Raw genomic sequence first — 18,339 nt, forward strand, 5'->3', positions numbered from 1 at the left:
TTAAATGTGGCATGTTGCTCTGTTGCTTGCTTATAGCTATCAATTATTCATGTTTCTCTTCCTGTGTGCATCAAATACTGTTGCAGCAAAGCTCCCTTCTGCTCTAACCAGTATACAATTTTTCTCTCCCTTGAGAGTGATTACCATGTACTCTGCAGTTCATTTTTCTTGGGTTGTGGTATAGTGTTGTCTATAGCAAGGAAGAATTGAACTTTTTTGCTGTCGGAACTCCATGTGATTGTCAATCAGCTATGTTGAGATGGATGATGGTACTGTTTAGTGACTATAATTTTATTTCTCAGAGTGACTATCACAACTGCCAGTACAGAGATCCCTAGGAACATTTTATACCTTTTTACATGTCATTATATTAACACACAAGGTTAAAATAATGGCCCAGCGCAGCAGCAATTATTTTTAATATCTTATTTAAAGACCAATAACAGGACTGGACGCTCACAGCTAAAATAAAATAGAGGTTTGGATTTACTATTTAGCTAAATATGGGAATTACTGCCTCCAATTTTTTTCTTGGAATAAGCTGAACCTTTGTAAATATGCGTGTTCCCTCATTTTAGCATGTTGTTTGAACTCACAAATCTAAAAAATAGCTCAATTTTGAAATATTTTGGTGTATATGTCGCATCACTGAATGTTCTCTACATACCCAAAGGATGCATGAGACTCTTTTGGGTACTATATTTACTCTTATTCTTAACAAATAGAAGAAACATCATCATTATTTAAGATTTATGGAGAATGCATTGTGCTCCTATGTGATGGAGAGGTAGCCTATACTTTTATACTAAAAGTATAAAAGCCTCTTATACTTTTAGTGGCAAATTGGCTGCCACACTAACCACTACTGCTAATATAAAGTCTTGATTCTGTGTTGTCAGGCTTGTTCTAATTGCTTCATATGGATTTTCTCTTTCTACCTTTATGGCCATATTGCAAAGTAGTACTGTTATCCTTTTACAGATGAGAAAGCTGAGCACATAGGTTAAATAATGTATTCAGGAAACTCTAAGAGTCATGGCTTAACTGGTATCCAAATACAGTTCTGACCTAGAACCCATGCCCTTAGCATTATGTACGCTATACTACCTCTCAATGCTATTACCCAAAAAGATACATACTGTCATTGTGCAGCTTAACGTTTGTATATTTTCTCTTCTTGTCTCAATTTTCTCCTCCTGCACAAACTCTGTTGTGGATTTCAACGAATTACTTTGGAACTCTATATTCTTTATCCCCATCTTTCTCATCCTGGAAGACTTCTTATGGAGGACATTTGAAGCTTTCCTTCTTTCAATTTAAAAAAATAAATCTATCAGTAGCTGCAACTTATTTGGGGATGCACTGAATGTATTTTCTTAAAAGTTTTTCTCACGGAAACAGAAAATACATGCAAACATGATTTTATTTTTTGATGACTTTTATTTTTAGATTCTATTACAATGTGTAAGTCTCAAGTATAACTACAATATAATTTATGACAAACTCAAACATTTGAGCATTCACAGATGTATGAAATTTGTAAAGAATTCTATGTAAACAGCATTATTATATTCATGGCTATTCATTTATTTTTATGAAGCAATTCTTGATTGTTTTCCTCAAGAATATAACATAATAAACCACAGATATTAAAAAGAATTGGTGGCCTCTATACATAGGTCCTAAATCCAGGCCAGTTACTTGGCCATTCTAATTTAGCTGGCCCTCCTTTCATTATTTCCATTAACATTTCTCTGCAATTGCTATTTAGAACTGCTTTATTTACATATGCATTTTATCTTAACTCTTTTTAATAAATCTATCAAAATTCTATAAAATCATGCTGAACATTTTGGGTTGAGGTTTTCAATAATCAGCATTGTTGAGCATCAACAATCACAAACAGCCCCAAATCACTTACATCTTTTGCAAACTATGTAGCAATCAAAAAGATAAAATGGGATTCTCCCACTTTTATCCAAATGGTATGTATGGATTTGTGTTCAAATCTGTTCACTTCCATTTTACTCTAACTTAAATTTTACAGTTTAACTGCCATTCTACATCATTAGAGCTGAGCTCAGTGATTATGTAATTTAAGTGTTAGTATGACAAGGCCTTCTGGAGGGTGGTACTCATATTCAGTACCAAACAGTAACCTACACAAAAAAAGAAGTCTAATTTTCCTTCAAGCTTACAATGTACTAAATGAGTGCTTAGTTTTTAATTGATAAAAAGTCACAACTAGACATTCCTGGGAAAACATATATACACAAAACCTAACTGTGTTATATTTAAAAACATTATTGTTCAGCATGAAATACGTTCAGCATGAAGTGGAAGGAAGAGTGACTTCGTAATTTTTTCTTTTTTTGAAATGCTAAGAAGAAACCGTGTTGAGGAGCCAGTTGCCAATATTTTTTTTTACATAGAAATCAGGCAATGTAAAAACATTAATAGTAAATCACACATAACTTGCCCACTTTTCATACTATATTACATAAATATGCAATGCTCAGTTATATGGATTTAAAATAATGATGGTAGACTGAATTCAAATTTAAGGTGATATTAATTTCTTAATTTAACGTATTAAAAAATCTTACAAATGTAATATATTTTATATGGTTCCCCAATTAAATTGTCAAAACCTATTTTCAAGACTTAGCAGGTATGCAATGCAATGGTCTACATAGTCTAGGAAAACACTGCGTGGTATCTTTCATATTAAACAAAAAAGAGGCTCAAATAACCTAAGATGAATGATTGAACATAGGCATAAAGAATCTTTGGCCCTAGATTTAATTTCATAAGTATCTTAAGACAAACATCTAGAAGTGATCATCTCCTTCATGAATGTTGTAAAATACTTCACAATTTTAAAATGTTCTAGATAGGAAGTTCTGTGGAAATGTCTCTTATTTGTTTTTGTCTGTCTGTCTTATAACTGTGCTTCTTAGTCTCTATCTCTCATTCTTTACTTGTATAGGTATATTTCTTCATCTATTATTGGTATGTTTAAATTTCCTTTATTTTTAACTAGCCAGAACAACAAAAGAATATGTTTTAAGTACTTATTATAGAAATATAATTTCTGTCCTTTTAATTTAAAAAAGCAAATGAGTGAAATATGTTCTATATATTTGTTTTGAAAACTCTCACAAAATTTTCTAAATAAAACTACTTTCTACTTCTGTAACTCAACTTTTGCCTCTGCATGAACAACTTGATAGAAGAAAGATCTCATATTACTGGGATAACCTCATGAAAAAATGCATCATGGCCATTTCTTTTCAAGCCAGTATTAACAAGGATTTTTTAAAACTAGATTTATAAACCTTGGTAGGAGGACAACAGCTAAAGCAAAATGAATATGAGATTGGTAAACTATAAGCTCAGGGTCCTTTATTGATTGATACATAATATACCTCATAGTCATTGAATTTGAAGGGCAAGTGACAGCTTCCCCATTTTATAGATGAAAGACTAGAGGTCCTAAAGGATTACTAGTACAAATTAGGATAGTAGGTTAGTGACAAGAAAGCAAGTGGCAAGAATCCCAGTTGAATGCTCTTTCATTCATACTAAACACAAGTCTGTGTTGAAAGCCTGCCATAAATTATGACTTAAAATTTTGCCATACACATTTAGGATGGTATGGAGGTGATGCAGTCCATACTGTGCCCAAGTCATTATCTGCTCAATCATGTACCATAGTATCAAATAGCTATCTGTACATCAGGAAGTACTTCACTGAAGGGAAATATCAACTTTGTTTAGTGCTAAAGAATGACTAAACAATACTGCATGAGGAAGCAGAAAATTGTGACAAAAGAGATTAAGAGTTGGGTCATTATTGGTATTTTGGGGTAGCACAGTAAAGTGTAGGTTTTATAAATAATAGTGAATAAAGCTTCCTTCAGTTGCTTCTTTTTTCAATTATCTTAATTATTTTTTCTTTTGAGGAATGTGATATGTACTTAAAATAATTTTCATGTTCTATGGTTATTGTATGAACAAAGAAGGATATAAAAAAAGGCAGGCTATGAAGCACAATACTCTAAAACTAAGTCTTATTCTGGTTGGTATATGAGCCAAGACAAATGAAAAGTATTTGTTGAAATGAACAGCCTACATACATTTTTAATCCCATGGCATTTTATAGGCACGTATAAATTGGTTCTGATGCAATATAGAATAAATTTAAGCACCTCAAAACATAGAATGACTTCTGTACATGGATAAAAGAGTCTTGCACCCTAATAACAAGATGCTTTAACTAAACATTCATTACTAATGTCCATTCCTTCTATCAGGGCATATCATCCCAAAGCCAAGACAAAATACTTTTGTAGATAATCAAATGATAGATATTTGTGTGTGTGTGTGTGTGTGTGTGTGTGTGTGCGTATGTGTGTGTTTGCATGGGAAATATGAATGTTTACAATCCTGTGAAAAGATGACATGGCAGATGACAAGGCAGATTTTCTACATGGTCTTCTGATTTATTAAAAGCAAATAAAATTAAATCACCTTTGTTTGCCATAATCAATAATCCGTATGGAGTTACTCTTAGAGTTCAAGTCACTTTTACCATTGCAAAAATAGCCATCTGCTAATGCTGCCCACCTACCTTCGGGAATCAGAGCTAGCGACTACACTGACTTTGAGAAGTCTTTGACAAAAAGTTTTGGCATAAACCTCCTTAAAAGAGTCTTATTAACACAAATATATCACCTTCACAGGCTGTAAACAGTATATCAAAAACAAAGCTCTATTTTTTGCTTTCCTTGCCATCTTTCTCTTTGTCTTCCTTTTCTGTTTTGTCTTTTTCATATTTCTCTTTGTCTGGCTTTGTTACACTATCATATGAAGGTGGAGAGATTGTGGATGGGGTTGCATCTGTTTTTCCTGGACTTGAGTTCTCATTAACATTATCAGAAACCATATCTTTTTTACTGGGCAAGTCATCATCTCTGTCTCCATCTTTTATGTATATACTTGATATATTTTTGACATTTTGCCGTAAGCGGTAACGTCTGTAAGCACGCTGAATGACGGTAGCAGACACATCCTCTTGTTTTCGTTTTAGTGTAGATGTGATGGGTTCATAGGACACTTTTGAAGGATTTGCAGACATGAACCTTTCTTCCATCTGTGAACGAAGAGAGTCCATCTCTCCACTTTCACCTAAAACACGTTTTGTAAAAGCAAATAAGATGTCAAGACAATGGATCCGGTCCCCACTTACCATGGGCAGATCCATGGCAATGAGCTGGACTTTGTTTGGTTTTGCTATGAGAAGAGGAGGATCCAGGGCAGCTGCAAAATCAGAGAGTTTGCTATATTCTATAAACTGGGTCGCATCTGGATCAAACTTCTCCCAAACCTCATAGAACATCTCAAAGTCATCCTCACTCAGGGGCTCAGTACTTTCTTCAGTAGCAACACTGAAGTTCTCCAGGATGACAGCGATGTACATGTTCACCACAACCAGAAAAGATATGATGATGTAACTGACAAAATAGAATATCCCAACAGATGGGCTACCACAGTCTCCTTCAACTGAACTTCCAGGATGAACTTTTTTTGGGTCACAATCAGGTGGTGCACTGTTGAGAATAGGTGCTAGCAATCCATCCCAGCCAGCAGAGGTGGTAATTTGGAACAGGCAGATCATGCTGTTGCCAAAGGTTTCAAAGTTAAACATGTCATTAATACCAGCTTCCTTTTTAACATAGGCAAAGTTGGACATTCCAAAGATGGCATAGATGAACATGACCAGGAAGAGCAGGAGGCCGATGTTAAACAACGCAGGAAGGGACATCATCAGAGCAAAGAGCAGCGTGCGGATCCCCTTAGCCCCTTTGATTAGACGTAGGATTCGGCCAATCCTGGCAAGACGGATCACTCGGAACAGGGTCGGGGACACAAAATACTTTTCTATCAAATCAGCTAGAAACATACCTGGTGAGGAGGGAAGGAATAAAAAGGAATTATTTAAATATCCATGCTACAGAAAATCAAGACTCTAAATAGTTTTATCTGCCATTTTTATCTCATGATTTCAGGACTGTCATTTTATATTGAAAGCAATTTCATAGCAATCAAAGGATTGAGAAATCTCAAAGAAAATGATTAGAATTACCATGGTGACATTTTCCCTCCTTTCCTGTTTGTGGCCCTTATTTTTTTTGCTCCACAATAATTTTTTAAATTATAAGGGTAATACCTTATACTCATGTAGAAAATTCAAGCAATACAGTAAAATGCTAAAATGCTAAAAAGGAAATATAAATCACCTGAACTATCACCAGCCATAACTATTGTTAACAATTTGTTGAGTTGTCTTTCAACCTTTTGTTTTTTTTGGTGGTGGTGGTGGTGAGTTTTCCTCCATAGAATATTTTGATATTTATGTAGTCATATCTATAATTTTTTCTTCATAGACACAAGTTTGTGTCATGAATAGAAAGGACTATTCAAGTTCATGGTTATAAATCTATTTCTACTAGAATCCAATTTTTTACACTTTAATCCTTGACTTATATGATCTTTTTATTGAGTAAATTAATAATTCTCTATATATTGAATTTTAATTTTGAATTATCTATTCGAATCCATTAAGCTTTTTTTAATAAGTTTTACATTGTCAATGTTATTATAGTTTTAATATCTAGCAATATGTCACCCCTCTAATTTTCCTTCTAGATGAATTTTAGAATCATTTAGACTTACATTGCCAATTTACTACTACTACCACACAAAAATACTTATTGATATTCTCATTGAGATTACACTGAATTTATAGATTAATTTATAAAAAATGGTCATGATTATAGTGAAAGCCTTCTTATCCAAGTACAAGATAAGCCTTTCAATTATTTAAGCCTTCTTTTAGTTTTCTTCACAGAAGTCTTATACATTTCTTATTAAAGTTGTTAGTAGATATTTTAATTTATTTCTAAAGCAATTGTGAATGAGCTTTTTCCTTAAGAATACTTTCTAATTTTTTGTCCACAAATAAAACAATGATTAATGCTGGTACATATAATTGAAAATTTGTATCGTCTGAACTCTAACTGAATCAACTTTTTTAGTTGACTCTCTTTAATTTTTAAAGAATGCCATAATATGATGTGAAGATAAAGATAATTTGCTTCATTGTTTAAACATATGTACTTTGTTTTCTTATTAATTGCATCGCCAACACTATTACAAAAGAGGTGATAGAGGGAGACTCTTTTCTTCTTCCTAACTTAATGGGAATGCTTCCACTATTATGCTTGTTGTTAGTGTGAGATTCCTACCTAAATTTTAATTTGTTTCCTTATATCTTAATTTTAATGTCACCTCTGGTGATAATATTCTTTTTTCAAAAATTGATTTTGAATGTCTATTCTAAGCTATGTGGTACTCAGTATTGTGGTCCTAGGTTATGTGACCTTTAACCTTTCTGGGCCTGCCTGTTTCATAGTCTGCAAGTTGTGTGTGTATTAAATGATCTCTACAATTTCTTCCTGTCTAAAATTTATAATTCTAAAAATAAATGCAATCCTAAAACATTGGGCAAGGCACGTACAGATAATGAAAAAACAAGGGAGTAGCAAAACAGCTATGGTAATGAAACAGGAGGAAGTATAAAATCATGTGCTGTGACTCACAGACACGACTGAGGTTAGTTGAGAAATGGCTGCATTTTATAGACTTGCCAAGTATGAAGGAATAAGAAACGAAGATGGCATTTCTTGAGACCTTAACTTCACTTTGAATTCAGGAAGAATTTTCTTAAAGAGTCACCGATGTTCTGGCTATTGATATTATCATTAATCAAGGGACAGTTCTCATATGTGCTAAAAAAAGGAAGTGATTTCAGATTCTGCATTGGTCTTCTAAGACATACCTACATATAGACACAGTTGCTACCTTTGTGAAGGTAATCTTGGAAGTCAAGTATCAAGGAGTATTTTGAGCTTCCAACAAATAGAAAACTTGTGGCTCTGAGGCCTGTGCCACAAACCCAGGAATTCTGACACAGAGGTTTTTGTTTTGTTTAGTTTTGTTTTTAAGGTTTCTTCATTCTTTCATTTCACTTACTCAGAAGCAAGTTTACATTCAAGAATTCAGAAACTTCTCTGAACATGTGTGCTTAGTTTGATTCAAAATTAAAAACTGATTAATAAATGGTCTTACCTACAATGGAGAGAATCACAACCACAAAATCAAAAATGTTCCATCCGACAGTGAAGTAGTAGTGTCTGAGGGAGATCAGTTTCAGCACACATTCTCCAGTGAAAAGGATAATAAAAACCACATTTATCCAATATAAAACATCAATCATGTATTTACTTTGTCCCTCTTTTTCTACCATCATGGTTACCATGTTGAGGCAGATAAGAACCATGATGGAGATATCAAAAACTTGGTTTGTTACTAGGTCAAATATACATCCTTGGAATTTGTTCTGCAAAGAAACAAGAATAATACGGAATGTAGAGTAAATTTTACAAGTAGCATCCACTAATCATTACATTAGTAAAAAATTTTTAAAAAGGCATGTCTTAAAAACTTGCATAAATTAGCCCTGGTCATAGGTTCTTGCTTTCTACAAGAAATATTATTAATAGATTAAATCTAGGTCAGAGTAAATGAAAACTTTTTGTTGTTGTAGCTTTTCAGTATATCAAACCAGTCTTCAGTTAGCCTTGTATACTAACATTTGCTTTTAAGCTTATCCACCCTAGTATGTTATATATGAACTGCCACGATCATGAGGTAATTTTTTGCTAAGAAAACCTCAGCCTCACTGCTTGAGGTATTCCAAGGTAACAAAACAGCATCTCTAAATTTCTACTTTGTCTTATTATTTTAACTGTGTTGCTTTTTCTTGTACTGATATTACTGCTAAAATATCAGAGACCTATATTTTCCTATCTCTTCCATGTAGAGCATATGTATTTCTATGCATATCAACACTTACATATCACCTTTCTTGTCAATCTCACTATTAGTATTATGCTTTCCAGGAAACACATTTCAAAATCCCTTTAATAGTTGTATAGGCAAGTTTAAAGTATTGTCTCAAGATCAAGTAGAGTACTCAAAATATTAAATATCAGGGTTTTAAATCCATAGATTATGATTCAGTAGGTCTGGTTGAGACCTGGCAATGTTTCTATTTAAAAAGTGCTGAGTGATTCTCATGTAGCTAGCTAGATAATCGGGTATCCATCTTTAGGATGCTATGTCTTCAGCCATGACTCTTTGGTAAGGTGTGTTATGTTGAATATACACTGAAATACATTTAAAATGTTTTTTCGATTGTTAGAGTAATACACACTATTCTTTGACTGCTAAGCCTCACTATTTCTGTTGGAGCCTATTCTGGTCTTTGACCACACAGTAGGATAAAGTTTAGATTTATGACCAGTCCAATTGCTTCTCTTGCTATTTGTTGTAATATCAAAGATCTACACTCCACTGAGAGTTAGCAATTACTACATTATAAAATCATCATTTACATGAACAAATTTCAATCAAAAACACATTTTATTTTGATTCTCTACAGGCCATTGGACTAATAATAAGTTGTGTGCTAACATAAAAGTAAAAGCATATATAAATATCTTTCATTTTTATAGAAAAATAAAAAATAAGAAGGAATATTAAGAACTGTGATAATGTTCAAAATATATATATTCAGTTTTATAAGGACTTTTATTCAAAATATTAGCATTCATGTTTAAAAAATGGTTGTACATTAAAGATGAATTAAAAATAATTTGAAAATTTACATGCTAAAGATATAAATATATATATATATATATATATTTTTTTTTTTTTTTACCCCTGGCCGAGGTATTGGCTTTTGTGGTTTCTTAGATCCCAGCTTTTTCATTGCATTATAATATTTCTTCTGTTCTTCTGTCATAAAGATGTCTTGGCCTCCAAGGTAAAGAAATAAAAAATAAATCTAGTTAAAACCAGAATCATTGTCTAGATCTTTCCTCAGATCATCATGACAGGTTATAAATGTATTAATATAGAAATGAAACGCATTTTATTATGTGCAATGTAGCTATAAATAAAACCTATCTTAAAGTATTACCTATGTGTAGCCACATGACTCTCCATACATAATGTAGTGTATGTATATAAAATATATGCATTACATACAATAATGATTGGCTCAATTTTCTTTTGGTGGTAACCTGTGTTATTTTAAACTATGTGCTGGTATCTCATTTTATCTGCTACTCCTCTCACCAGGCATTTTATTGCTAAACACCAAATATATTAGGAAGGATTATAAGAAATAGAAGTAGTGAATATGTTTTTTGGTGATGTGACTAATATTTAAGGACCCTTGTTAAGAGTAAGCGCCGAAAACAGTAGCAAAAATGGTGTTAGTTTTATATTCATTTGTGTTCATTTTAAAATATCATATTCCTTTAGCAGAGAAAAAGAATACACAATAAATAACACACATATCCGTGTGTGTGTGTGTGTGTGTGTGTATTTCAAGAAACTCTTTAGCTACCTCTTTATTCCAAACAAAGAAATTTCAACATAAACCCTTTATCAGGTGTCAGTACTATGCATAACAGAATTCTAGGTATTGAGGAAATTACCAATAATCCAGGGTCCCTGATGTGAAGCACTTTCTAATTGAATACACAACCTTTAAGATTCAACATTAAAAAAATCTAACATCTAAATGAAGTTTTTATCTTTTCCACACTGTAAAAGCCTAAATCTCACAAAGGGAGCCTAGAAGCTTTTCCTGTTCTTTTAGAGTCTGCTGATTTCTTAAAATTAACTGTAATTCTTACAGATTCATGCATATTCTACGTTGATCTGTAATATCAACTTCTTAGTTATGGCATAAATTAGTATAATCCATGTAATTAGGAATTTATTTTGGGGAATTTATAGTTCTGAAATCCTCACTGTAGGGTCCTGGAGTTAAAAACAATCTGGTTATGGTTTCCCTTTAGTTTTCCCAGATTAGTTAATATTCAGCTTCCTGTTATACTGCATTTTTTTGTTTATCAGATACCTCATAATAACCAGACTCCTCTTTTCATCTTAGAGTGTTTTAATTCACCTTTCCTCTAGTTGATATGCAGTCTTTTTGTAATTTTGATACTCATCTGATCTATTGATGGTAGGCATGAGAGAGAGCCTTCATGCCAATGTCAAGAGCAGATCCTTTACTGCTTACTGATGGGGGCTGAATATCAAGCACATGTCAAGAACCTGCCAGAAGAAGCTAAGAAAACCCTGGGGAGAGAACTCTGAATTAGAGGTAAAAATCAAAGCAGCAGATTTTGTCTTCCCTTGATGATACCCTGGTTGTCAACATAATGAAGAGTGGAATGAAACTAAGAGGAGACTACAAAATGCTCCAATAGAGAAACTTGCGTTGTTGTTTTGTTCTGTTTTTCTATAGCTTATATAGACCTTGTACAAAATGCATCCCTTTAAAAGGTAGATGAGAATCAGGCTGGACTTTTTCTATGTGACACTCTATGTCAAGGCTGTATTACACAGCAGTTAAGACGTTAGTTCTGGTGTCAGATCGTCTTCATTCAAATCTCTGTTGTCCTTGGGCAAGATACTTAATGTCTTGAAGGATAAGTCATCTCATCATTACAGGAGTAACTACCTCATTGGTTTTTTGTGGGGATCAACTGAGATAATGCATTCAAAACACTCAGCATAATGCCAGATACACAAGCCCTCAATAATTGTTAGTTACTATTACTGTTGTTGTTATTAACCTTCGTAATAAGGTTAGTTACTGAAAGGGGTTGCTTTCCTTAGAATTTACTCATACGTATCCAGGTCTGTACTAGGCATTTGTGTAAATGTATTACATACTTTTCCCTTTCATAACTTGTGTTCTAATTTTTAGAAATGTTTTTTGATGAACTATTAAAACCCAATTATCACATGAACTTATTAAAGATGAAAACAGTACATAAAAGGATGATGGATAGCTGGAAAAACTAATAAAGTGGAGTTGATTATTTGAAAGAGACATGGGCAGTTGATAGAGCCATCAGCTGAGATCAAAGTACTGAAGTTAAAAGCCTTAAGAGGCAAGATTGCATTGTGGAAAGAATATGGGCTTTGATGCGAAACAGATCTTTGGATCCTGACTGCCAGTGGACCTGTTACTTGATTTGAAACAAGTTACTTATCCTCACTAGGCACCAGTGTATACATTTGTATAAAGATGTCACTTTCATTAGTTTGTTCTATGGATTAGATGAACTCATATATACAAAGTTCGAGCAGTAGGTGAATTGAAGTGTCGATCCTGTCTTCTTTCCATATCTTATCATAGTGGAAAGAAACCCTAAACCATTCAGAAAAGGGCAGAAAATAAAAGGTGTGCTTAAATTGCAAAAGAAATACTGGAAGTATGGTATGGTAAGGGATAGTGGTAGTTGTCAGTGTGTGTAAATTAGTAACTTTTGCTTGACAGTAATGGTAATGGTCTCCACCCATCCCATCTTCCTGCAGTGGCAATTCTTGTTGTAAGAATAACATTTAAGAGCAAGGAGATTAAAGCAATTAAGGCTGTGGCTGTCCTGTACATGGTCATATGGATTTTTGAAGATACATGTTTAATTTATCCTATGTAGGGAATGCTGGGGAGTCATATGTGTGTGCTCATATATCGTGTATACACATATATAATGACTAAAGTGGAAAAAATAATTAAATAGAAAATTAGAGTACACTTTATAAAACTATTTGCAATATTAATTGTTAATTATTAAAGAATCTCTGCCTAAAGGCATGAATATATATGATAATGTTAGCTAAGTTTGACTCTCAGATATAAAATATAAGAATGGAACATGGAATTTAAAAAAAAAATCTTTGAAAAATAAACACCTGTATTTGGAAATGTAAGCATAAATAACATTTAACATTTACTAAATTTTTTACCACTTGCAAATATCAATCATGCACAATAATGACATTTCATTGCATGTATATCCCTCTTTTCTTTGATGCTAATCCAGTATCTGAAATCACTTCCTCTTGGAATTCTACCCCTCATCCTTCAAAGGTCTTTTTTCAAAGGAAAAAAGGTGTTGGAAAAAAGGCTGTAACTAAGTTACAGCCACAGTACCTCAGTCAACTTTGGCAAGAAAATTGAGACTTCTTAGATGCTTTATTCTCTTGCAAATCACAAACAATAGTGTGGACTCTACCCCCTAAAATCTCTTAAATGAAATATCCCTTATTCTCAATTGCTTCAAACGACTTATCTGGAGACTTAAGTGTGGTCCAGGTGGCAGGTAAAGCAGGGTCTACCCTAGTTTTTGGTCGCTTTCCAATCATTCTATGCATCATTACTAGATTCACTTTTTATTAAAACTGAGTTTTCATAGTCCCTGGAAAAAGAGACTCTGGAGTTAGATCTATGATGAAGCTACTTCCTGGCTGTCAGACCACGTGCAAGTAACATAACCTTTCTGAGAGGTGAAGCGGGGATACTATGCCTTTTAGATTTTTTGTAAAACTTGACTAAGATTACACATGTGAAGTACTTTATATAAGATCAGACAAACCATCAAGTCTTAATAAATGTCAATGTCTTGCTTATACAGTAGTCACCCCTTATCCAGGGGCACATGTTCTAAGACCCCAGTGGATGTCTGAAACCACAGATAGTACTGAATGCTATATGTATACTATGTTTTTTCCTATACATACATATTTATGATAAAGTTTAATTTATAAATTAGTCACAGTAAGATATTAACAATAATAACTAATAATAAAATAGAACAATTGTAATAATATACTACAATAAAATTATGTGAATGTGGTCTCTCTCTCTCTCAAAATATCTTATTGTACTGTACTCACCCTTCTTCTTGTGATGATGTGAGATGATACAATGCCTACATGATGAGCTGAAGTGAGGTGAATTACCTAGGCATGGTGATGTAGCGTTATTTTTGGACCAAGGTTGACTGCGGGTAACAAACCATGGAAAGCAAAACCACAGATAAGGGGGGGACTACTGTATATTCTTCCTTGCTCAAAATACCTCAATGATACATCAGCTCCTATTGAAAAATATCTAATATGGCTTTTCAGATCTGCTCTCAAGCAAGTCAAGTCCTCATCTTTTACTATTTTTCCTCTCAAAACTCCAACTCAAATCTCCATCCCAACTGGATGGATGGCTAGTCCCCCTGGATTGTTGCCTTCTTTATCAGCACTATGCATTTGCTCACACATTTCTCTGCCTCTCCATGTGGATTAGCCATCCTTTTGCCTCCCAGTTGCTACATGTCTTCTAACTCATCTTCCAAGTCCTGCTCTGTTGTCACATACATCACAAACCTTTCCATAGCTGTATCTATTTTTCCTCTGACTGTCCATTTACATTTCTTTTGTTGTTTTTGTTAATTTTTCTTATTGCATTTATCACTATCTCATATTAGAGTGTTTAGGGAAATAGCAGGGTAGAGGGCCTAAAAAATGTACAAAGTCCATGGGATCAACTACCGACTCTACCAAAACTCTGTCACTTATTATATGTATGATCTTGGGTAAATCACTTTACCTCTCTGAGCCTGTCTTCATTTATAAGATAAAGTCTATAGTAATAATACCTTTTATGGTTGATGTTATGGGTTTAATTGTGTCCCCCCAAAAAAGATATGTTGAAGTCTAACCTCTAGTATCTCAGAATGACCTTATTTGGAAATATTGTCATTGCAGATGTAGCTAAATTAAAGTGAGGTCATACTGGAGTAGGGTGGGCCCTCAAGCCAGTATGACTGATGTCCTTATAAGAAGAGGAGACAGACACACAGAGAGAGAACACCATGTGACCATGGAGGCAGAGACTGAAGTTATGCTGCCATAAGCCAAGTTATGCTTGAGCAACCAGAGGCTGTAAGATGCAAGGAAGGATCCTCCCCTAGAGGCTCTGAAGAGAGCATGGCCCTGCCAACACCATGATTTTGGACTTCTAGCCTCCATAACTATGAGAAAACAAACATCTGTTGTTTGAAGCCACCCGGTTTGTGGTATTTGGTTACAGCAGCCCTAAGAAACTAATACATTTGACGTGAGAGTTAATGAAACCGAAATCTCAAGGGAGTGCCTCACTTGCCATGTTCAACAAATCTTAATTTCCATTACATGTCTCATTTCTTTTGCTATAATATAAACTCCTTGAGCTCAGGAACCATAGTTTATGTTGTTCTCCCTGAAGCACCGGCTCAATACATACAACACAGAACAGTGACTCAGAACCAAATGAAGTAACTATTTATGAAATGTGTTTTGAATAAATAATTAGTACATTATTTTTTCTTAATTATTCAATCCTTTAAAGGGAACATTGAAAAAACCTGAATAGTTGCCACATTGCTTAAAAATAGTTATAATTTAGGAGATCATTATTTTACTGTGTAGAGATGAATGACATTAAGCATAGCTATAATTGTATATTGGCAAATTATTTGAAAACTGAAAGTTCTAATGAAGCTAATTATTAATTGATATCAAATTAAATTTCACACTATATTTTTGGGAAAATAATTGTTCATATTTTTTAGTGCAATGAAAAAAACTTAAAATACTTATCTTCTTTTTCTGTTGGTTGAAATTATCGATGATAACACCAATGAACAAGTTCAAAGTGAAGAATGACCCAAAGATGATAAAGATGACAAAATAAATATACATGTAGAGGCTGTATTCATATATGGGCTGCTTGTCTACCTATAAAATTAACCAAAGTTAGCAGTATGTTGACAATAACATTCATCATTTTCTTTTTCACGTGGTTTGACAAGGTAATCCAAACAGGGCTATCCTGGGTGAACTTGGCTTTTCAGAAGCCATAGCATTATTGAGGCTCAGCATAATCACTCTTAAAAATTTATTCAACATTAAATAAATATTTATTCATGCTTACTGTGTACATGAACATAATGTTCAAATGACTACAAAGGGCTTAACCATATGTAGTATTTGTTTTCAGACTGGTAGGACAATTTAGTAGCTAAAGGATCTAAACTATGTTTTTTATTTCCAAAAAAACCTGTAAAACAGATGATAATATATTTACATAAATATTGCTGATGTTTTTTTCATTTGATTATAAAAATGTCTTCATTGGATTTAACTTTCTTAGTGTGGAACTTATTTCACATAAACTCTTCTATGGCACTTTAAAATATAAAAACAATAAAAACCATGAATAAAATATGTTATTTCATTTTTATTTTGATAAACTTATATTTACTGAGCGCTTGTTGTTGCTACTCATGCTAAGTTCTCTGCTTGCGTCTTCTTATTGCATCCTGAGAACAATCCCATGAGGGAGGCATTGAATTATTTTCCTTTTTACAGTCAACAAATAGACTCAGAGAGGTAAAGCAATTTTCTCAAAGTCAGTTACAGAGCTTGTGTAAGATGTTAGAGCCAGAATTTGAGTCAAGCTTTGTCTCCAAATGCTGCACATGTAATCACTAGACTACTATTGGGTGGAAGGTCTTCGTTTTGTGTGTACACACCAAGAGCTGCTTGGAGCTACTGTTTGAAAACAGCCAAACTAAACCAAGGAGCTTTTAAAAATTGTAGAGTTTAGTGTTATGTTGACCAATACTTACGTTAACAGAATCAACGGCTGCATACATAATATTCATCCATCCCTTAAATGTTGCCTGTAAACATAACATTTATAGAATCTGAATGTGAAGCTCATACTCTAAAATAGCCATACATGAGTTTAGTCCATTTAATGTTGCAACATTTATTAAATAATATCAAATCACTAAGTTTTACTGTACTTCAAAATATCAGTTTAATATAAAGATGATATGTCAAGAACAAAAGAACAGTCCCAAGTCACCTTCCGAAACTTAGTCCTAGCTAATTATTTCCAGGTTGTTATAATTCCTGCAGAGCCAGCCCTGGCGGTCTAGCGGTTAAGATTTGGTGCTCTCACCACTGAGGCCTGGGTTCATTTGCCAGTCAGGGAACCACATCACGCGTCTGTCGGTTGAAAGAATGTGGTGGCTGTGTGTTGCTGTGATGCTGAAAGCTATGCTACTGGTATTTCAAATAGCAGCAGGGCCACCCATGGTGGACAGGTTTCAGTGGAGCTTCCAGACTAAGACAGACTAGGAAGAAGGACCTGGTCACCTACTTCTGAAAAAATTGGCCATGAAAACCCTGTGAATAGCAGCAGAGCACTGTCTGATATAGCGCCAGAAGGTGAGAGGATGGTGCAAAAAGACTGGGCAGGGTTCTGCTCTGCTGTGAACGGGGTCATAAGGAGTCAGAATCAACTCGAGGGCAATAACAACAAACAATTCCTGCAAATTTGCACGTGAACTTTTTTTTTCCAGAAATAGAGGAGAATTTCATGAATAAGGCAGGAAACAATTTTTCTCCATTTCTTAAGGATTCTCTGTGCTAGTGGGAAGTCCCTCTTATTCCCATGTAACGGAAAACTGGTAGTCTAAAAAATGACTATTCATTTTTGGATTAATATTCAGAGAGTGCAATGGTGAAGGCCAAATAACACCAAAAAGTCAATTATGGATTAATAACTCGCAAGGGCAACAGAACCTGTGCTTCTTTTTTTTTTTTTTTTTTAATTTTATTTATTTATTTTTTTCCCCCAAAGCCCCAGCAGATAGTTGTATGTCATAGTTGCATGTCCTTCTAGTTGCTGTATGTGGGACGCGGCCTCAGCATGGCCGGAGAAGCAGTGCGTCGGTGCGCGCCCGGGATCCGAACCCGGGCCGCCAGCAGCGGAGCGCACTCACTTAACCGCTAAACCATGGGGCCCGCCCGAACCTGTGCTTCTTAACTCATGCATATAGGCACATATTCTAAAAAAGACCAAGTGTCTTTTTAAAGTCACAAAGTAACTTCTGGTTAATAGATTATTTAAAGAATGACTTATACCCTTCATCCAGTGTCCACTAAAACATCAAGCATTCATGAAAGAGGTCACTTACAACTTGAAGCAGAGACAGGTAACCAAGTCCAACATTATCAAAGTTCACCTTCAGGTTTTGCCATCGCACATTTTGACTAACATTCATCAGTGCAAAACAGTCGGAACGATTTTGAACTTGACTTCTTGTAGAAATCCGTGACCCCTCTGTGGTGTTAACACACTCATAGAACTTGCCAGCAAACAAATTTACTCCCATGATGCTAAATATTAGCCAGAATATGAGACACACAAGTAGCACATTCATGATGGAAGGAATTGCACCGATGAGTGCATTCACAACCACCTAGTATTCAAAAGAAAGAAAAGAATAATTAGGA

The 18,339-nt window shown here is 34.2% G+C and overlaps 1 protein-coding gene across 4 annotated transcripts in view; it reads right to left on the reverse strand.

Moving 5' to 3' along the window:
* Positions 1–1,437: 1,437 nt before the first annotated feature.
* SCN9A (sodium voltage-gated channel alpha subunit 9) overlaps positions 1,438–18,339 on the reverse strand; it is a 164,904-nt gene continuing 148,002 nt past the window's right edge. For all 4 annotated transcript variants that reach the window (XM_004428235.3, XM_004428233.3, XM_087435336.1 and 1 more), the window contains 6 exons: positions 18,021–18,305; positions 16,662–16,715; positions 15,631–15,768; positions 9,848–9,952; positions 8,194–8,464; positions 1,438–5,967 (listed from right to left, as the gene is read on the reverse strand). In XM_004428235.3, coding sequence (XP_004428292.1) covers positions 4,775–5,967; positions 8,194–8,464; positions 9,848–9,952; positions 15,631–15,768; positions 16,662–16,715; positions 18,021–18,305 — 2,046 coding nt within the window. In that variant the 3' untranslated portion in view covers positions 1,438–4,774. The remainder of the gene's footprint in view (positions 5,968–8,193; positions 8,465–9,847; positions 9,953–15,630; positions 15,769–16,661; positions 16,716–18,020; positions 18,306–18,339) is intronic.

Source organism: Ceratotherium simum, chromosome 9 (genome assembly GCF_057802395.1).
Source record: "Ceratotherium simum simum isolate JZ-2026a chromosome 9, ASM5780239v1, whole genome shotgun sequence".
Taxonomy (NCBI): Eukaryota; Metazoa; Chordata; class Mammalia; order Perissodactyla; family Rhinocerotidae; genus Ceratotherium; species Ceratotherium simum.